At 40.4% G+C, this 22,644-nt stretch overlaps 1 protein-coding gene across 2 annotated transcripts in view; it reads left to right on the top strand.

The window, feature by feature from the left end:
- Positions 1-22,089, top strand: part of LOC115012514 (Na(+)/H(+) exchange regulatory cofactor NHE-RF2) — a 28,573-nt gene extending 6,484 nt beyond the window's left edge. Inside the window, exons 3-6 of one of the 2 annotated variants that reach the window (XM_029438163.1) lie at positions 13,089-13,316; positions 18,783-18,936; positions 19,673-19,797; positions 19,905-22,089. In XM_029438163.1, coding sequence (XP_029294023.1) covers positions 13,089-13,316; positions 18,783-18,936; positions 19,673-19,797; positions 19,905-20,063 — 666 coding nt within the window. In that variant the 3' untranslated portion in view covers positions 20,064-22,089. Of the gene's footprint in view, positions 1-13,088; positions 13,317-18,782; positions 18,937-19,672; positions 19,798-19,897 lie in introns of both variants that reach the window. The other variant, XM_029438162.1, reaches the window with a different exon arrangement.
- The last annotated feature ends 555 nt before the right edge of the window (positions 22,090-22,644 follow it).

Below are 22,644 nucleotides of genomic sequence, written 5' to 3'. Positions count from 1 at the left end.
TGGAGACAGACATGTTACTGGCATGGAAGTTGCCGCATGGTGGGGGAGATATTGTTTCTCTCCCACCTCACCCTGGCCTGCATTTTCCCTCTCGGTTGGTGGTGAGGCCTCCACCATACGCACAAACATACTGTGATCTTTTGCTGTTGTTCTTTCCAGCCCTGCTGCACTCCTGGTCGGTAAAACACCGGGCTTGTTTGGAAGTACACGTAAAGCCGTTGCTATGGTAACAGTCAGCATTACGATTAGTGCGTTGGAAAGATAGCACAAGTAGATAATAATAGTAAAGGATTGTAAAACGTTTTGTGAAAAAGGGAAAGAGAGACAAGGGAGAAGATGGAGTTTTGCGGGAACATGCGTACAAATCTTAGGGCAGTGTGTTTGCTTCTTTTTGATATTTCCATTATGGGTTTGACATTTTTATAAGGTTATTTCCAAGAGCTATGAAATATAATGGAATGGTTTGGCTCAGTCAGACACAAATCATTTGCAGGAGATGTCCATCCAGATGACGGACCCAGCTGCGAGCACACAAACTAACATGTGAACAGCACTTTATGTTGTAATAAACTTCACTACATCATGTGTAGGATTTGCAGATTTGCCTGTTACAGATCATCTGCTCCCTAAAGAGCACACACACACACATATGCACACAAACGCACACACACACCTGTGAAAACAGTTAAGAGTGAGAGGAGGGGTGTGTGTTTGTGGAGGTGGTCTTTGTGTGTGCATGTGTGTCTTTGCACGGTCAAGAATGTAATACAGCTTTCTATGAATTCACAGCATGTTTTATTCAATGTGTGTGTGTGTGTGTGTGTGTGTGTGTGTGTGTGTGTGTGTGTGTGTGTGTGTGTGTGTGTGTGTGTGTGTGTGTGCTCAAATGAGGATAGAAGTTTATGAACATATTTGTTCATCAGCTTTGAGAGGGCACATGTGGGTCACAGGTGGTGAAACCTTAACAAACTCCATCTAAACACCAGCAGAGACTAAACAAGTCTAACATGGTGACGAAGTGCACAAGTGCATCTTTGTAGGATTGGAGTGAAAGAGATCTGCGTGAGAAAACCACGGACAGAGAGCAGCGTTTTTAAGGGTCAGGGCTGAAAGTCACAGGGTCAGAATTGAATAAACACAAATAGTAACACACAGTATCTGTGAGAGAGAGAGGAAGCAGAAGAGCTGTCTCTCTACATTGATTTTCAGCAGTAAAAAGTTCCACATCTGCAGCAAACATCTTTTATAACCTCAGTCTTAATTTTTCCTCCATCTGTTTGTAGATGGTGTAAAGATGTTGACTCGAATTTGAGACGAATTGTTCTCATTTCTTGTTTGGCTCATTATTATTTTTTAATGATCTATTATGGCCCTGGTACGAAAACATGATCATCTCAGGACATTTGTTTACTACAAAATGAGACGACGGCTCAGGTCAGGCTCTCTGACATCTCCTAATCGTCCTGTTCCCTGACTCGGTTTCTCGTTTTGACCGGGATAATGGGAGAAAGATGTTGCCTGTCGGCTTGAATGTAACAGCACACTGCACAGGAGTTGTCTGGCGCTACTAGCACGTACTAGCACTTCCGCCTGTGTGATCATCTGTGCACGATTTCTGCCTGCCACCCAGACGTGTACTGTAAGTGACAAGACCAACGTGACGTTGTTTGTTGTTGCTTCAACATTTGAGGTTATGTACAGTATAATACTAGTGCCGAACAGTAGCAATACAGCTGATGTGGGAGCATGGAAACAATATCAGAAATCCTCTACAAGTCTTCCTTTGTGCATTTCATTTGTTTAACCTTTACTTAACCTGGCATGTCAACTACCATAACTATTGGCTTTTTCTTAGAATAAAACTATCCATGTAAGATATCAGATGAAATATGAAGTAACATACATTTAAGTGATCGTACATTGGTGAGAATGAGTGAGTGTGTAATACGTTTTACTAACATCTGGAGCTCGTGTTCAAGTCCTCCTCCACCCCCCTGCTTTGAATACCAACTGTGTTACATCAAGATGCTGGGGTCCGGATTCGGTATGTGCGTGTGTTTTCGTTTGTGCGTGTACGTGCGTGGGTGTGTGTGTGTGTGTGTTTGTGTGTATGTGCGTGGGTGTATGTTTGGGAGAGAGTAAACCAAATTCCTGGAGTAAAAACATGGCCTGTAGGATGTGGAAGGGTCACGAGTGGGGAAAGCGGGTGTGTGTGTGTCTGGGGAAGAAAGGAAGATAGAAGGTGGAATTAGTAAGGTGGGTATTGAAGACATGAACAACTGAGTGTATTGTGTGAAATGTGTGTGTGTGGGTGTGTGTGTGTGAGTGAACACAGCTGTGTGTCTCCATGTATTATCTCCCCATGCAAAGCTGATAATATCAAATGTTGCCCTTGTTAAGACATCGACCTGACTCTCTGCAGACTCAGTTCAACTCAGTTTACCAGTAAACAGGAAACGTGACTTGACATTGATTTACTCTAAATCTCTACAATAAACTTTTTATAAACTTTGTGCATTGATTGGTGCTCATTTTTGCTGTAAAGCATTAATTTTTAATACAAATACTAATTATTTGCTATACAAAGGATTGTTTTCACGGAAACCCTTCATACGGATTATGAAGAAGTAACATTCCTTTACTGAACTCCTCCTATCCACAAATTAACTGTAGCAATTAAGACACTTGACCCAAATCTACAGCATTAGTTATAGATTGCACTACTTTTATATAGCCCTTACTGGGTCAGAGTATGAGAAAACGGGCCTGCCATCTCCTGCCCTCTTTGAATCATCTGGGACAGATCTCTAAAATCCCTTTTTGAAATCATTAATACTTGTATTTGATCAGTTCCTAGAACTTCCTTTCCTAACAAGTAACAAATAATGTCAGTTTTGGAGACTTACACTTCTCTTTCTATATCTACTTACATATTTTAACTATCAGTTGTTGGATGTGGGAATATCTGTAGCCCGGTCAAGGATCGATCGATGTGCTGCCCACACAACAGCATTGCCAACAAATGCAAGAGAGAGAAAGACAGAGAAAAGAAAAACAACATAATGCATTTATTATTTGGTAAGCACACTTATACCATCCTGTGTCACAACTGTGCCGTTTCACACGTTCATCCATAGCTATACTGGGCTGTTATTCTCACTCCTGACAACTCGCTCATGTTCTGTCCCTTCACATGTTCAGCTTGCATCTGCTCACAGCTGTGAGCCAGCATACGTTCCCACACAATCGATCCCTGCAGTGTTCACACACACTGTTTGTGGGAGTCGAAGATGTGACGGGAGAGAGGTTTTGTATCCGTGTGGATCAACTGAGAATTCAATTGTTTTTGAGTAACAATTTGACAAACGAGAGGGGGATGTTTAGTTTATGTGTGTGTGAGGTGAAGCTATCATACGATAAAGTATGAGAGAGGCGGGAATCCCCTCTAATTGACTCATTATGCTTTGGAAAGTGGGCGAGAGAAATGTATCTCTATCTGTCTCTTGCAGACAAACACACACACACACACACACACACACACACACACACACACACACACACACACACACACACACAGCTACTTAAATCTTGTTGAGCATGTGTGTTTCTCTATGATGTCATATACAGTGCCTCTTCATCGCTTTGGGGCCCAGAAGTTTAAATTCACACTCATATAGAGCAACTAAGTATTGAAATTATTGAAATTGAAATTAAACTATTTTCAAGATTTATTAAATAAGTGTTTGGTCAATAAAACGTAAACATTTTTTTTTTAAATGTATACTTAATGCATACTCAACCATAATAGGTCTAACATATTGCAAGTAAATTATTTTCCCATATACTTCAGCCCTAGTTCAAGGTGACACCTTCAAATTATACCTCTACTGATGCTGGATGTTTGTTTCAACAACACTGAGAAAAGAAATACCACATTCTCTGCCTCTAGCACAACTTCTCTCTTCTCTTCTCTGTAGTAAACAACTTCTCTTCTCTCTCTCTCTCTCTCTCTCTCTCTCTCTCTCTCTCTCTCTCTCTCTCTCTCTCTCTCTCTCTCTCTCTCTCTCTCTCTCTCTTTTACTCTTAAGTCCTAACCAAGGATCGAGGGACAACTGCCACACACTGATAACAGGGGTGTGGACACACACACACACACACACACACACATTACATCACCAACATCAACTGCTGTGCTGTAACAAGAAAAGATTAAGACATTTAAGACATTTAAGACTTTTATAATGCCACTCGGAATTACATTTCACACCAACTTTACAAAAAACTATATTGCAGTTATCGTGCCGAGTTTGAAGCAATTCCTGCACAAAATACACCGTGCATCATATACCTTGCCTGGTACCGGTTTCAACCATACTGCAAACTCTTGTTGCCCTTCCCCATGTCGTCGCTAGCTATCAAACATGGCACCTGCTCTGAGCATAAACAAACAAAATACATAAAAAGTGTTGTTGGTTCCGTTATACTGATCTGTGTGACGTTAAGAGACATTAGGTAAATTATTTTAAAATGTTATTTATAAACAAAACAATTCCTTATATCCTATTATTCCCATTTATTCGCTTTTTAAGACTCCTAAAAATATATATTTAAGACATTTTTATATCAATTAGGCCTTATTTTTAGATTCATTAATTTAATTACTTGTAAGACTTTTTAAGGATCTTCAGGAACCCTGTGAAAAAACTAATTTAATGATAGATTGAAATAGAAAAGGAGAAAATAGCTGCATTCACCTTTAAAATCTCACTCCCTCATCTGTGACACACACACATAGCAGCACATAACTGCTGAATATATTAGCTTCGCCAGCTTCCCACACAATTTATATTGACATTTAGATGCAAATAGGCAGAAATGTGGTATTCTGCAGCCACTTTACTGCATGTGAATGTGGGACAGAAAGTAAAAGCGAAAGAGTTTGGGCTTAAAGAAGACATGAAATACCCTGACATGGAGGATAACATTAAATGAGATGAGATTAAGGAAGAATGGAGTGTAGAAAGATAATGAGGGACAGATGGAGAAAATACATGAGAGATGTTTAAACCAACTGTTGGTTAGCAGTCTTTCCTCTCTCTCTCTCTCTTTCTGTGTGTCTTTGCACAGTTTCACTAACCTCTTCATGATCTGACCGTGAAAATGAAACAGTGAAGGATATATGAAACACTGTCATTGTACAGCAGGCTGATGAACATGGTCATTACGGATCGATGAAGGGAGCAGGTTTGTGATCTGGACGCTAACATCTAGTAGCATTTTGGACTGATTATTTGTCCGTGCTTCTGATCCTTTTCCTTCCGCAGTGTCTACAAGCTAATGTAGCATGAAACAGGTCCATGAAAAGTTCATACAGCAGGTTCTCATGGAAACTAAAGCTGCACTCTCTCTCACAGAGACGCTGTATGTGCGTACACTTGTGTTGCCATGTTGCCAACGCACTCATGGTATCAAAAGCCTTATGATGAAAAATTGTGGTCAAAATTACTCATGCATTACTTAGCAGTCAGCTAAGAACAAGCCTTGACATTTAATGAAATATATATCATTTTCGCCATTGTCAACAACATTGTTTTTAGATCACACATGTTGAGCAATTGGGAGAAAAGTAATTGTTTCCTTTTACACACAGATTTTTTTTACAGCATGAAATGACACTTTGGAGTGTGGGCAGGTGTAATCGGCTCAGCATCAAAGCTCTTGTTGTGTGCTAATTATTCATACAACAAGTCAAGCTGAGGGCCTTCATATCCATCATGATCTCATCATGTTCTCATCACGCTCAGTGACGGTTCAGCCTGCGGCTACGACACCCTTTGCAATATGACAACAAAAATCCATGTCTACTTTGTCAGATATTTAGGTCAATGTGACAAATGTTGAAATAATATAACAGGAAGCTTATTAGTAAGTTTTAGCCTTACAATGCAAGTGCAGGCTAATATATTGCTTTTATGCGCTACTGTTAGCTGCATGCATAGTTTGCATGATGAATATCAAGGAGGTGAATACATTTTTTTTCTGGATCTAGCCTAGTAGCATAATTTATTTTCACTCTATCATCGATTTCTCACTCTGAACTTTCTAGGAAAAGAGAAATGTTGCTTCTGTCTATTTAAAGTGCAAATAGCTAAGGACTGCTGCTCAACACATTCCTGTACGAAGGTGTGTGGCAGTGAAATGAAGGCATGACGTTATAAGCAAAACAAGCAGCATAATGCAGCAGATGAGAAGTTTGCAACAAATCACAAAGACAGACTCTCACTCAGAAGAAGGAAGAGATGTACGGCTTGACAAGTTCATTTTACTGTATTTCAAGACACCATATTCATTCATAGTGCTTATAACTGATACAAGACATATAAAGATCTGACAAACTTGTTGAGTCCTAAACCATGACTGCCTTCTCTCCTACCTGCATAGTCTGCCACCAGTTTATCAATAGCTTTACATTTTAGGAAATACACTTTCTTGCCGAGAGTTAGATGAGCACATTGATGCCACTCTCTCCTCTGTACGATAGCTTAGCTCAGCACAATGAAAGCAGAAGAGGACAAGAAAGGAGGTAAACAGCTAGTCTGACTCTTTCTAAAGGAAATAAATAATGTGCCTACCAGCACCTTCGACAGAGCCTAAACTAAACTAAGCTAACCTTGCAGCTGGTTTTCCACCTTCATATTTACTGTACAGGCATGAAAGTGGCATCAATCTCCACATTTAATTCTCAGCAATAACGTGAATGACATTTATTATTGCTAAATAGCAGGGGTTCAACTTTGCATTTTGAACCTGTGGTATTCATCAACCAAGAATTCTGGCATCGAGTCCAACTCTTTGCAAAGATAGATCTGACTTTTGTCAACAGAGTACAGTACAGTATGACAACTCACAGTATACCAATGCAGTATATCAATGCAGTATACCAGTTTTCCAATCTGATCATGCTGCTCTTTGGCTACTTTGTGTTTTTTTCACTCTTGTTTTTATACATACTACCTTAAATGTTCTCTTTCTCTCTCTCTTAGTTGCTCCTGAGTTATGATCTTGGGAAACACTTAACCAGCCGGTACCACACAACATATAACACACACACACACACAGCAGCGCACACACACACACACTGCAGCAGAGCAGGAGACTTTGTAAACAGATCTCAGCAGGTCAGTCCTGGTAGAGCAGCGCTGGACACACACACACACGCACACAGCTAGCCTTCGTATCATGGAGCTGTTACGCAACACACCACAACACCAGTGGGAAAAGCAGTTGGTTATCGAGATCTTTGGCCAGTCCTCGTATTCTCTCTGCGCTCTCTAGAGCTGCATTTGTTTCCTGTCCTCCACATACAGTGCATCATCTCCCTCTCTGCTTTCCCTATTTCTCTTCATCTTCTCTCTTTCGTTGGTCACTTCATCTCCTTTTCTTCATTTTAATTTTTACAAGCTCTAAATCCCTCTCTGGTTTTCTCCAGCTGCCTGTCATTTCCTTCCCCTCTTGTTCCCTTCCCACTCCTCTCGCCCACTGAGAACTGGCCAAATCTGCTCTTTTTCCTCTGTGATTGAGCAACACTTCTTGTAAAGCAGCTGCAGACACACACATATACACACTATCAATTTGAGGGTAGAGCTCTCATGGCCACAGACACAGCAATTTGATTAATTTGGTAAAGCCCTTTTAAATTACCCTCACATGAGCTTTGCTTGGACTTTCAAATAGCTAAGGAGCCTGTGCATTGTGCTGTCACGCAGACACAGAGCAATGTGAGTACACACAAAATAGACAATGTAAGTACTCTCTCAGACAGATGGAGCTGGCTCTACTGGTTCCTCTATTGTCTCCACGACAACTGGTTGTCAACCATGACATTAGCAAAAGTGCCACATGCTGCAGTTGTTTTTACTCCACCGCTACATCAGGAATATTTCCATTCAGCGCTCCATTTTTAATTAGATCTTGTACAGTAGGTGTCATATCATAAAACTCTGGCTTTAGGCCGACAACCTGCTTCTCTGCTGCTTCCAGGAAATGTCCCTCTGTGGGTTGCTAGGCTGCTAAATGCAGAGATGTAATCTTTGTAATCAACTCCCGTCAATCTAGAAACTGAGGTGCTTAATGTGCCCTCAAACTTGAAAAGATGGAGATTTCAATATTGGACAGTAGAAACAGCTTATATGGATCAAAAAGCTTGGGACAGATTAAATCCTATACAAGTGCGGTTAAATATTTCACTTATAGTAATCAAGCTTACATCGCTTACAGTATGGCTTGGCGAGATGGCCAAAATCTTCTATCCCGATAAAGGCCATCTTATATCTCGATGAGGATATGTTTGCATACTCCTGACAAATGTAAAGTACTGAGTATTCTCTCCTTTAAATAAACACTTAAGTGCAATATGTAAAAACAAAACCGCAATCTTGATATTCCCTCAAGATATGTATATAATATCAGATTTTCTGAGAAGTTTGAGTTAGTATGTGCTTGTTATTAGTTGTACGTACTTGTGTATCGCGATATCTCGATATATGATTTCATCGAGATATGATCCCATTGAAAGATGATTATTATTGTTATTATGATTATAAATGATCATATTGAATTATATTATACAGCCCGAGCTTACAGTGTTAATTTTGGGTCTTTTCATATATGACAACATATGGAGAAAAAAAACAGGGTAGAGCTAGTTAGCCCTAGTATTAAAGCACAGCATTATTTGTAAAAGTGCAACAAAATGTTATTTAATCTAACACAACGCTTGGATCGTTTCAATGCTCACGATGGAAAAACATATGTGGACCAGTTAATCGTCAGAAAGGGAAACAATTAGAGGAATACACTAGAATCTAACCTAAAACTTGATTGGTATTTTTATTCCCGCAAAAGTCAATGTTTTCAACAGTTTTGAACACTGTACATGTTCATGGTCATTTCTACGTAGCAAGTGCAGCTGGAAAACAGGCTGTCGAATCCAGCTGAGTTTTTCCAAGCTGAGAAGTAACATTAACAAACTGGGATACAGTTTTTAGCTCATGGAAGAACTCTGGTCGAGTTATGGAAAGTAATAAAAATAAATGACATTATGGCCATGGAAACAAAAACTGATGAATGCTCCATTTAGTTTAACTGCAGTTTGGATTTTCCCTAAAACTGGTTTGACACAAAGCTTTGTTGTTTGTTTAACCTGCCGTCCATTGATTGATCAGTTTACGTATACTGTATATGCTTTACATAGGGTTTTCATCAACTAAACATGTACCTTGCATTCAGTAGATGCACACGTTATTGTTTTTGGTAATTCAATATGTAATGTATCTACAATGGCTAGTGTGTTTGCAGCATAAACACAGTATATAAGATAATATATGCTGTCACTCAGTCCTTGCCACAACTGCTTTTAGCAAAGCAGGAAAGACTCCATACTTTTGACTCAGGGCTCAAAGGAAATTGGACCTCCTGATTTATTATAATGGGGATATTAAGTTTACGTTAATTCCCTTGCAAGTGAGAGCACTGTTGACAAAATCCCTTACATGCATGCATACACACACACACTGGATTTAAAGTTTCTTTGTAGCAACTCAAATACACGTATAACAGCACACATGCAAACACACACACACACACACACACACACAAACACAACACACACACGCACACACACACACACTTTATTGTGTTGTGGGCCAACAGTGAGCAAATGATCCTTGGCTGTGAAAGAGTTAACAGCGGTCATGATCCATCCGTCGCAGTAGGCCACTGCTCAATTATTCAACAAGCTGAGATCTAGTTTCATCAACTGCCAACGCCACTGCCAGTGGTCGAATGCAGTGGGAAATATGCAGATGGATAAACAAATGAAACGTGTAAACTGGTATTGTTGTTATTATTTTATTTTCTACATTAATGTTTGCCTGATGACAAATCAGTTTAGCACACCAGATGTCCTGAACTGTATCACCTCACCATATTGAAAGGTCCAGTTTGTGGGTCCAAATGTAAATAACAGGGCTCATCCAATCCCCAAAATGTGAAACATTGTATGTCGAACAGCCTGCTGTGACCTGCAGGTTCTTGGACAGATCTTTTAAGAGCAGGGACTCCAACTAGTACGGCAGGTCTGTCAACCTTTGGATTTCTTCACATGTCGAAATGCAAACATCAGCATGTGCAGATAGCTCACATTTAAATGTGCTTCATTTACGTCGCTTTGGATAAAAACAGTCTGCCAGCGACTGATTGTTTAAGAACTCTATTATAAGATTTTAATTTTTCATTGAGTCACTGGAAATGTGACCGCCGGCTGGAGACGTCCTTTTCAACCAACTCATGAAGCCAACATTAGCTTAGCTAGCTAGCTGCAGTTGATCAAATGTTGTGGTGTGTCAGTTCATCAAATTGTGTTGAACTCTTTATAGGCATAGCAACAGTAACTAAGGTGGCAGTGTTGAGTAAACAGTGATCCATGTGTTAATTTAGCTCAAATGCATACAGTCAGAAACTGAATGATCTGGTCTTAAATTCAAGTCAAAGCTGTAAATCCCTGTAAAAAGCTTCGAACCTTGTGTGAAAAAAACAGTCAAATTGTTCAATTTTGTCAAAATGTCATAACCCAACCACAGAGTGAAACACAAGTCTTGTGTGTACACTGTGCTCTCCCTCACATGTACTCACAGAGACTAACAAACAAAGACTGACTGTGACTGAAACTAAAGGAATTCATGGGATGGCACTTGTCCCATTGACAGCAGGCTACATCCTCTCAGTGTGCCACAGACACACAGAGAGGTGTGTGTGTGTGTGTGTGTGTGTGTGTGTGTGTGTGTGTGTGTGTGTGTGTGTGTGTGTGTGTGTGTGTTGTGTTAGGGCATCAAACTCCATAACGTTCTGCTGTGGGCGTGAAATATTCCATATTGTTTTCCTTAAAGAAAATCACTCGGATTTATTGCAGAATTTTCCACATTGGATACTGTGTTTTTCCATCAATTACTGCGTCTCCTCCCATTGGGACTGTTTTGAAAAAATGACAGATGCTGACCAGCCACTTTCCTGATAACAAGCTTGTTTGCTGACAAAGGGGGAACACATTACATCTCTTTTTTCACTCTCTCCCATCAAAATATTTTTCAACTCCCACAGTTCAAACAAACATGGTGACCGCATTTCCTTCAATGGCCCCCAAGCCTTTTTGGCTGACACTAAAATCTTTCATAGCAGGAGTCCTTTACACTTTTACACACAAGTCAAACATCTGCACCCATCCTTCAGTAAAGAGCTGAGGAGAGATGCTGTCTCACTCCATCACTGACACAAACTTACACAATTAAGCATGTTAAATCAAACCTACAGCACAAAAAGTGTAAAAATGCATGCAAACGTTTAAGACTATAAGAGATGGCACAGGCCCCAGGGGGTGATTAGCGGGAAGCGGACAAACATTGAGAGGCAGTCAGAGGTTAGATTGGCAGACACTTGCGTCTCCCCCACATAATGACTCCCAGCTGTGCTACTCTCACTGTTTATGTTAGAGGAGTTCCACTGCAAGCCCTTTTCCTCCCCATGGTCGCTAACTGTAAACTTCTGTCATCTTGATGTTTCTGTAATGCTCTGTTTATCTATTTATCTGTGTGCAGTATTTCTCTGTGCTCTGCATACTCTTCTTAAATCCACTGTTTCTTTTCTTGAACTCTCTTTCTCAATCCTCTCACTGCATCCAATTTTCTATCCTTCCCACGCACTCTCTCCCTCCTTGCTTGTTCTTTTCCTCGTCTCCCTCTTTCTGACATTTTGTCTTTGCCGAGATCCCAGGATGCTAATACGTTTGATTTTAAATGTATTTTACTTCCCCTTGGAAAATCTAAGCCAGCTGCCGAACCCAGGATCCCTAAAGAATTCAGAGCCTGAAATGAAATGATATGTTGCCATCTGTGTTATTTTAGTCCAGGGGTAGATTAGCAGGCACCGCGATGGTGATCGAAGCTCAGCCACGATTCCTAAGATTTTTTAAAAGCTTTCCTTTTTGTTTTTCTGTCAGAATAAATCATAAATCCTTTTCTTTCTACACACTACAGTACATTTGTGTCTCTCTCACCCCGCCCACATACTCCATTTGTATTTTTAGCATGCACAAATCGGACTATGATAGTTGCTTCACATATGCAGTGAAAACAATAGACTTCTCGTGTTGCATAATACAGATCTGTCGTATGAACACAATATGTGCACCGCATGTAGACTCATATTTGGTCACCCAACACCCACTCTACCTGTCTGTTACCTCACAGCTAATATCAGCTGAGGTTACAGAGCTGGCCACCAGCTCTCATCCCTCTCACTGCACATTTTCACCCGGTGTGTAGGTGGTAAATCAGTGTGATTATACAGGTTCTATAAATACTGCAAATGTACAGTTTCACTCCAGAACGAAGTACACTCTACAATAAAATGTGACATCTATTCTACAACTTTTACAAAAATGAAAATGTTATCAATTTAGTTTGTAACCAACATAATCGTGAGCCAGGACCGGTGACGTGACGTAGTGTAAAGAGCGACGAAGTCAGTGTATGCAGGAGGCCGGGGTGAATGGGTGGGTCAAAGACCAATGGAGTTTCACCCAGGAGACTGCTGTTTGTTTCCCGTGTGAAACCAGAGGTCAACGCTGGCGAATATGATACTTAACTTCTGTACTTATTTGAACCAAAACCACAATCTTTGCCTAAACCTAACCAAGTAGTTTTTAGGCCTAAAAAGGTTCTGCACTGGGTGCAGGGCTTGAACAAGATATCTTATGAACCATTGTATGAGAATACGATGACAATGTGATTTGGTAACATTGCACTTGACAATGTACTAATCATTGTAGTGCCTTGAAGTGACCCTCAACATTGATTTTAAGCAATGTAGATACCTATGTTAGGATGTAGGTTAGCTACTTCCTGAGAATGATCCCATCTCTCCATGGAGCTCTTTCAGTTTTTTCATTTTCATTTTTTTCATTTATTATTTATATTTTTATATATTTTTACCTGTATAAAAGAAAAGTTTACGCTTTTCTCATTCTCTTCCAGGAGGCCCTCGCCCAGGCTGAAGCCCAGGCACAGGCCCAATCCCAGGCACAGGCCCAAGTCGACCCGTCCGAGCTCGTACCACGTCTGTGCCACCTGATGCGGTCTGACGCGGGCTACGGCTTCAACCTCCACAGTGATCGATCCAGGCCCGGACAATACATCCGCTCCCTGGACCCAGGGTCAGCTGCGGATCACGCCGGGCTCCGGACACAAGACAGGCTGATTGAGGTAGGACGGAGGAGCGTGATTGAGTGTCTGGGTATGACAGTATAACGCAATCTAATTCAATAGTCCTGGAATAAATCCTACCTATGCTTCAGTTTTTGTTGACACTGTCAGATTCAAGATTACATTTCAATGCAATTCTGACTTGTATTTTGCCACTGTTAGAACCTTTTGCTCTATCTCCATTATAAATTTCCATACGAACAGTTACACAACTTTTATTTAGACTCAGGTTAGACTTACTTTTTCTTTGTTTTTCTTTTTCTTTTATATGGGGTTCAAATTCAAATGTTTTAAAATATTAGGTTGTTGAACTTATTCATACACATGGGTATAGATGGCAATAGAAAAAACTCCAACACAGTAAATTAAGCAATGTAGATGATTTCTAGGTCAGAATACAGATAGTGTATGTGTCTGGGTGGTGGAGCAGTTAGGAGAGTTTTATGTATGTGCTTAGTAAGAAGTTTATGGGGTGAGGGGAAACCTCCATGGTAATGGTGATAAGATGGGAGGAATATTAAGGAGTATTAAGTGAGTGTTTTCATGCATGCATGCACTTGGTTGACACGGCAGACCCGCGTAGAGGGATGATGAGATCATGAAAAATGAACGTACTATAATGAGGTGATTGTTGATAAATGATTCTGGGTTAATCTGCTACATGCTAGAGAATAATATGATTTACTGGGTGCAAGAAAATCCCTCTAGAGGCCTCTTGTAGCTCTTCATGTTGCCACTTTGGAGAAGCGTGGTTGTCTCTTTGTAGGTGTGTTTGAACTGTATAGGCATGTTGCTGTCTGCCTACACTCCTGATTTTGCACATGTGCCCACATTTCCACACAACCATCCATTCCATTACCTCCAAATAAATCTACATGTACGCTTTGTTGACCTTCTCTTGAGCGTTTACTCCATGACACACCAACACGCAGCACTGCCTACTACTGCTTTTCCAGGGAAAGTAGCTCTTGGCTTCTCAGAACTTCTCTAGAAGTTGACAGATGTCTTTGCAGAGGAACTTATTTATTTGTGTTTATTTAAACAAGTATGTAAGATAGAGGGAATAGTACAAATGAAAGTCAGTCATCTGTGGATGGTCAGTACAGAGTACTTTATCACTCTTTACACTGGTCCAAAAAAGTAGCTAGACTAAACTAAAGTCTAAAGTTACTGAAAAGTTTGCAACAGTTCCTGATTTCTCCCACACGTGATCGGATACAGATGTGACCCCTTCTACATATACTGTCACAGCTGTAATTAACATGGCAGGAGTCACACGTGTGTCTGCTGCCAGGCCAGTGTTTCTAAAGATAACAGGACCTGGAGCCTGGACTCAATCTTCACTGTATGTCAGACTGGAGAGAGAGAGAGAGAGAGAGAGAGACAGACAGACAGAGACTTGGTTATAAATCAGTCTAATTGAACGGGCTAGCAGGGGGAGGGAAGAGGAGTGTGTTTGTATATGTTTGTCGCTTCCTATAAAACATACAGAGATATAGAGGCAGACCGTGTGTTCTGGATTTTAAAAAAAGTAGCTGAGAGTGAAGAAGTAGGACAAAAAGGAAGAGTGCCCCTAACAAAAGATAACACATAGAACCACATGCATTTAAGTGGCACATCAAAGTTAAAGGTAATTTCTTCAATCTCCAGTAGAGGAAATAGGTGACAAAAGATCATGGGTGTTCAGTCAACTCAGCCCTGGTTAAAAGAAAGAAAATAAGTACTGGCAGTAACATCATCAATTTCAATATAAGCACTTTTCATGATGCGTACACACACACAACATTCACCCTTCATTCCCATGACCTTTGCCCTCACTGGCTGTACATCAGGGCCCAGACCAGGGAGCAGAGAAGGCCAAACAGAACTCCAGAAGGGTCTAATAGTGAGGCTAAACAGAGTTCAATTAGGATCTCCCAAAATGTAAAGGAACATACTCAAGGTTTTGCATGTTTTAGACAAGTTTCCCATCCAGGTTTGGGTTAATTTCTTACTTTCTGGTTCCATTTGATAGCAGTTCATGACAAAATGTAATAACATCAGCTTGCAGAGACTTCAAAGTTGCTTACACAACAACAAGATGATGTTGTTTTCCTAAAGATGAATTTAGTGACATGTAACTGGAGCCAGCAGCCACTTAGCTTAGTTTAGCACAAAGACAACCGGGGAAACAGCTAGCATGAAGATAATCTGAAGATAATAAAAACTAAAATGAACACGTTAAATTGTGTTTTGTTTACCATTTGCATAAAGCTTTGTAATGTTTTTGTATTGCAGTTATCTTACATTTCCTGTGGGACACTGTAAGGTCAACTGTATGATACTCTAAGTGTTCTGGTAAATATGTGATTTCACGGCAGTTTAATAATTTAATCTTAGTGTTTTAGTTTTGTTTGGACAGAAAAATCTGAGCTCCTGTTGTGTGCTCTGTGTGTGCTCTGTGTCTGTGTGTGTGTGTGTGTGTGTGTGTGTGTGTGTGTGTGTGTGTGTGTGTGTCCACGCACAGATAATTGCAACCAACTCTGACCATGTGTCAAGACAGCGCTTGTGTTATCTGTCAGCAGCCTGTTAGAGAGGTGAACAACCATGACAGATCTCTCTCTCTCTCTCTCTCTCTCTCACCACGCCCCATTACACTGGAGGTGTATCAGCAGCAGCTAGCAGTGTAAAGGCTATGATGAGAGCTCAGCAATCTGTCGTCGATGTTTGGCAGAAGCAGTGACACCAGTTAATGCCTCATCAGTCTTTCTGCTCTGCTTGCACTCAACAGTGCGTACTCTACAAACTTGAGGGTGACACCAAAGAACATACAAAGTGCACCACATTCACTCACAATAGTACCCACATACACACTTGGGGTTAAGTTCATGGTAGCCCACAAATCAACACTGAATTGACACCTGAATGATGATCTGTTCACACTCACTTAATGTTAAAGTTGTTGTCTCGCACAGCACTTTGTTGTATTTTTAAGACTCTTTAGAGCTAGGGAAGTTAATGTCAGTCTGTCCACCACTTTGGTACAACACTGTCACTCGTTAGCATTTTGGCGTTAGCATTTAGCTCAAGTCACTTGAGTACAACCTTACGGAGCTGCTAGCGTGGCTGCAGACGCCTTTTTTGTGCAGTTCATGAATTGAATCATGGATTATCTAAAACAGCTTGTTTAACAATGTCCTGGAGGCTTCAATTCCTGTCAACATCTAAATCCCCTCTCATCGTTTGCTGCACTTTGAAAATTAGCTTATGAGATTTTGTCTCTCTTTGCTAAATTAAACTGGAGACAGAAGAGTCACACATGCGTCATATACACAGATGTGCAGATGCATTTGAAATGGTATCTTTTGATTGATCCAACGTTGGTCTATAGGTTCTCTTACACACACACACACACACACACACACACACAAACACACACACACACACACACACACACACACATACAAACACACACACACACACACACATACACACACACACACACACACACAAACACACACACACACACACACACACACATACAAACACACACACACACACACACACACACACACACACACACACACACACACACACCACATCAAAAATGTGCCAGTGAACGTCGGGGTGGCTAGACTCTCCATGACTTTGATGAGACCTACCCTTTAACACGCGCATGCACGCACGCACGCACACGCACACACACACACACACACACACACACACACACACACACACACACACACTCACACACTGGTATCAAGAGCTTCCCTGAGGAATAGTCCCATGAGAAATAAGCTTCTGTACTGTTCCTTCAGCATGTATTAATTAGCCCAGTGGGCAGAGAGCAGAGTGTATTGTCTTGTGTGGGATGGACTACTACTGAAGGGCTGTGAAACATGACACAACACCTGTTGTTTGGCCGAATACAAAGATGCTTGTTCTCTCCATATTAAACTGTCTGTCTATGTCCCTGGCAGACTGATGTCTGTTTTTTTTAAGTCTGCTTGACTGTCTATCATGAGTCCTTGGAAGAAAAGATAGATTTTATTATATGAAAGAGAGGAGAGAAGCTGTTCACATTTTCCATCTGTTGATTCAACTCTTTCTTCCGTCCACTCTCTCTCTCTCTCTCTCTCTCTCTCTCTCTCTCTCTCTCTCTCTCTCTCTCTCTCTCTCTCTTGATCTTGTTTCCACTTCCTTTCTTCCCTGAAAGACCCATAAAGTATGTCTCATTGCATCAATTTGCCTAATGTCCTATTTTCTACATTTATTTCACCCACAAAAGCTCATTTTAAGGATTTATTTTCCTCTGCTTTTCTACTCTATGTCCGATCTTGTCATAAGCGATGAATTTTAAACAAATTCACCCTCAGGACTCGGACACCTGAGACCCGTACTATAGCCGGAGCCCAGGAGAGCCATAAATAATTGATCGAGTACCAACACTAACTTGGCGTGGTGCGAAGCTACCTGCCTCAGAGGAGCCATGGTCTAGACAAAGCAGGCCTCCAAATGCAGGAAGCGTCTAGATAAGAGCAAGAGCTTTATGTTTCGTTGGGCCAATATTGTGACATAGATGGTCAGTCACATGCACATATATTCATTATGCCACACTGTTGGGCTGTGTCACTATTGTTGTAACCCCTTTTAGGATGTATTGACAAGGAGTTTTATTATGGTAAATAATATTTTAATAGCTGCATGTACAGCTTCCCTAAATGCTTCTTATTAAACCGCTGTTGCAAGAATTCATAATTCATAACAAGAGTTTGCATAACGTTGTGTTGAGAGTTCATATTGAAAGGTTTGTAATCCGTCTGTTGTAGCACGGCGCCACCTACTGGACTGAGGCAGGTAGCACAGGCTCTCAGTCTGGTATACAGTATTTCAACAATCAAAAAAAGAGTGATGGATGAAGGTTCATTAAGGTGTTGTATTAAAACAAAAGGTGAATGTAACTCAGCCAATCCACTGGCTGGTCGACCATGCCCACATGTGTTGGTTGTTTTTGATATCTTCATAATGACTAATGTCAAGTATATTGACATTAGTCATTATTATAGTCATTTTGCTTTCTGTATTTTGAAAATATGTACAAAGCCTTGTGATATCTACCTCCTAAGGATCTTTATCGCTGCAAATTTAAAAAAAAGGGTTTGAGAAACTCCCCTTCTGTCAATGGAAAAGACAACTTTTTTAAATAATGGTTGAAATATGATTTGTCTCTTCTTTTCTATTTTTTCAATAGAGGCAACGGAGCTTAAATCCCTGTATTATGAACTTCACTTGTGTATTTGTGTGTGTTTAAATAATCCCTTGCTCCTTGTCATGTTCTTTTTCTACATCTCATGTTAACTGCTAAAAGTTGTAAAAAAAAAAAAGAGTTTAAAAAACTAGCGATAACAGTCAACTTATAAAACCATTCAAAAAATCTCCCTCCTTCCTTACAAAAAAAACTTTTCTTTTTGTCTCTGTATTTTCCAGGTAAATGGTGTGAACATCGAGGGCATGCGACATGCAGAGGTGGTGGCCTTCATAAAGAAAGGTGGAGATGAGACCTGGCTGTTGGTGGTGGACCAAGAAACAGACGAACACTTCAAGAGGAGTGGGGTGGTCCCCACAGTCAACCATCTCAGAGGTACAGTAAACCTGCACCAACAAAAGGCTAGGTATAAACTTTAACTTTCAGGACGCAACATTGTCAAACTATTTTAGAGTTCCAATATTTATTTTAGAAAGTTTCCTGAAAAAATAATATTAAAACCGATTTATTCATCATTCATTTCTTTTTGGAGATTTTGTTCTCCTTGAAACTCTCTTGAAACAATGGTTGCATTTCCATCCACCTGTCCATATGCGCAAAAAAAAAGTTGTTAAGCTTGGTTGAGTTGGAGTAAGCAACTTGAGACACGGTGCAATGTATATTTTCCAGCCAATAAATGACGACGTACATGATGAAGCATGTGCCTTCAACGTCTTATGTAGGTTGTCCCAGTACTTGTACTCTGTGCAATGACAATGCAGTTTAATCTGAATCTGAATCTGACATTTCTGCTACAAACAAGAAGAAGAAAAAATAGCTGCAGATTAAAAAGTCTCCTCATCTCTCAACACAGATCTGATGTAACCTTCCTCACAAACCTCACAATAGACAGTAGCGAATGGAAACAAGAATTCCTTCGAATTTTCTTTTGCAGACTTTCTCAAAATTTGGTTAAAATGTTCTTATCCACTTGTAGAGAAAACTGGTTAATGTCCTTGAAATACATTACAACAAACCCCAATACTTTAATGTTTTTTAATGAGATCCCATTCCTTTGAATATGAACTATGTATAAAGATCATAAAGACAACAACAACCTTTGTTTTCACAGACTATGACGGTCCGTCCATATCCAACGGCTCCCACAACCCTCAGATCAACGGCAGCTCCACCACGCAGTCCTTCAGGTCCACACACTCCGACCTCAGCAGCCAGGGCAACAGCACGCAGGTGGGTGCGAGCATTCATGTATTATGCTGTGTTTGGTCCTTCACATAAAAGTCAGTACCCTCATCCCTTCTGTCTGTCTTTACATCTTAAATAATCTCCCGTCTAGCTGGCAGGATGATGAAGGCGGCCGGCTGATGGACCCGTTCGCTGAAATGGGCCTGAGTCTGAGCGCTACGGCAGCAGAAGAAAAGATGAAGGTGCATTCCAAAGAAAAGAAAAAGGCTCCACAAATGGACTGGATGAAGAAATATGAGCTGTTCAGCAACTTCTGAGACTTTCCCCTCCAAGGACACTTCACCAGTGATATGAGCGTTCTGCATACAACAGAAGATATTTTGTTTCTGGAATTAAATGTGACAAAAGGAAAGAAAGTTGTAGTATGGATTTGACTTTTTATGTCACTTCAGAGACTCTTTAACAGCTTATTTTTCACTGTTCAAAGCACAACATGAGAAAGTGCTAACTGACAGCAGAAACTGTGTATACTTTGCTAAAATCATACAGAAGGAAGAGCAACTTTAAAAGCAACACATACATGTACTTCTGTCTGGTAGGAGTCAAGTTTTCACAAATTGACCTAAATCCCCATCACTTTCATCCTTCCATTCTCCTCACGACTAGAGACTTGTTCATACAAGAGACGAGACAGTTATTTTTATATTTTAAAAGTATAAATAACTATAAAAATAAAAATAAAATCCCATCATAATGGACTGCATTTTAAAGAGTTTTATGGACACTGTGACAATAATGATTGTGAACATTGTGGCAGTTTTGGCCCATCAGTCAGAGGAAGCCCAAAATTGGCAGAAGATCACTGTGAAAGAGTTGAGACCCTCCACCTCCAGCCCACGCAGACGTGTGGCAATGATCACTCACACACAAAAGGATGGCTGTGTGTACTGTTTGTGTGCAACATTTCCTACATGTCTTTGTATTGTTGCATAGAGTTCATTAACTGATCATCAGATCAGCCCTGCTTCTATTCAAAAAAAAATTCATGTTACTTGTTATTTAGCACTCTTTCGTCTTAATAATGTATCACCACTAACCTCTTTTCACAAAGTGCTCCAGTGCACATGTGCACAACAAAGGGAAGCGCCACTAACATCAAATGTACTTATACAGTAAACCATGGAAACTGCAAAGTAGAAGAAAGCAGGGTTTTGTCAGGGGGAATGGGCCGATGGATGAGTTTATCATTGGAGGAGGCCTGATGTGTACAGCAGGGGACACACTTACACCACAAATAGACGCTACTGTTGGCATTTAAAATAAACAAAGTAGATGGTCGGTTATGCAGGCTGTTTTATTGGGATTGTGTCTGACTATTTCTTAGTTAGGAGCAGTAACTTCCTTGAGTCTCAACTAGTTGTCAGGGCCGAGCAACAGTCCGGCACAAAACTGCAAATTGTGGTTTTTACACTTTTTGTCTGTACAGATTAAACAAAGAAGATATAAAATGTTAATGGCGTGAGCTTTAGATGTGCCAGGATAGTCTTTAAGTTTTTAGTCTTTAAGCTAAGCTAAGCTAACTGGCTGCTCGCGGGAGCTTCTTATTTACCGTACAGACACGAGAGTGGTATCAATCTTCTTATCTAACTTTACACCAGAAAGCAAATCAAAGTATTTCCTAAAAATGCTGTACTACTCCTTTATTTAAATAAGGGCCAGGGCCAGGAAAGAAAAGGAGGATTAAGATCAAAAGTGTCACTAGCAGCAGCAGATAGTATGTTGAAGTGAAAGGATGTGATCGGCTACAACAGGAGCAGAGTGTGAGCAGATTGTGGGGCGGAGGGTGTGTAGGAGAGGCTGCACAGTGAGGTCAGAGATGCTCTGGAGGATCTAGTGAAAGAGACCCGGGAGCCATGGAGCTTACTGAGGATTATTACACACATACACACACAGGGACAGCTGTCATACACACATTTGGAGCACAATGTGTGTGTGGGTGTGGAGAAGGTATACATGCTGCAAACCCAAGCAGTGTTGATACAATGCATTTCAACAAGTGGAACTCACGTTGGAGAGTCATCTATGTGGACATGTTTTTTTTGTACTCATTTACACCCTTACAGAGCCCACACTGACAGTAGTGTCTTGCTTCCTCTTTGTACATCATTCTGTGTGTGCAGTAGGGCTCACTCTGTATTTTCTGACAGCTAAACAACTCATATGTTACCATGGCTGATGTATATACAGTACAAGCATACAGTATATATGGCAGGGGGTATTTTTCAATAAAGTGTGACAATGACGTTTTTGAATATATTAAATTGTTGTCATCATCTCTCATGCCTTCTCTGGTCTGTCCTCTGTCTCTTGAATGCTCAACATTTTGTTTTCCATCAATCTCATCTATTTTTGTATGCTCTTTGTGCGACTGAAACTTAATTATCTCACATAGGTCATTTTTATTGGTGTCTCTGTTACTACAATAGTAATTTGCTCCTGTTTCCTCTCCTACTTTCCCTCTCAACCCTCGCTCTGTGCGTCTCTCTTGCGGAGGATTATGCTAGAGGACAGTTTTCAGTTTCAGTTCTCACAATTCACCACCAGCTGTGAGCTTTGAGGCCATGCAAAGGTCAAACATCGGTCAAAAGTGTATTGAACACGTAAAATAGAAATGTATTTATCCTGAAGGACATTCTTTTAGCATATATCGCTCAAAGATAACAGCAAAAAACACAACAGAGTAATAAATATAAGTGTATAAGAAGTAACACTAACACCAGTGCAAATGGAATAGCAATAACAGTAAGATACCTTTTGTAAAAATTATTAAACTAGAATAGAAAAATAATATTGTGCATTGTTTCGAGAGAAATATTGGCAATGGTAACAAAAAAGTAA

Source organism: Cottoperca gobio, chromosome 8 (genome assembly GCF_900634415.1).
Source record: "Cottoperca gobio chromosome 8, fCotGob3.1, whole genome shotgun sequence".
Taxonomy (NCBI): domain Eukaryota; kingdom Metazoa; phylum Chordata; class Actinopteri; order Perciformes; family Bovichtidae; genus Cottoperca; species Cottoperca gobio.
Note: the sequence above shows the minus strand (reverse complement) of the source record. Positions and strands in the feature narration are given on the sequence as shown.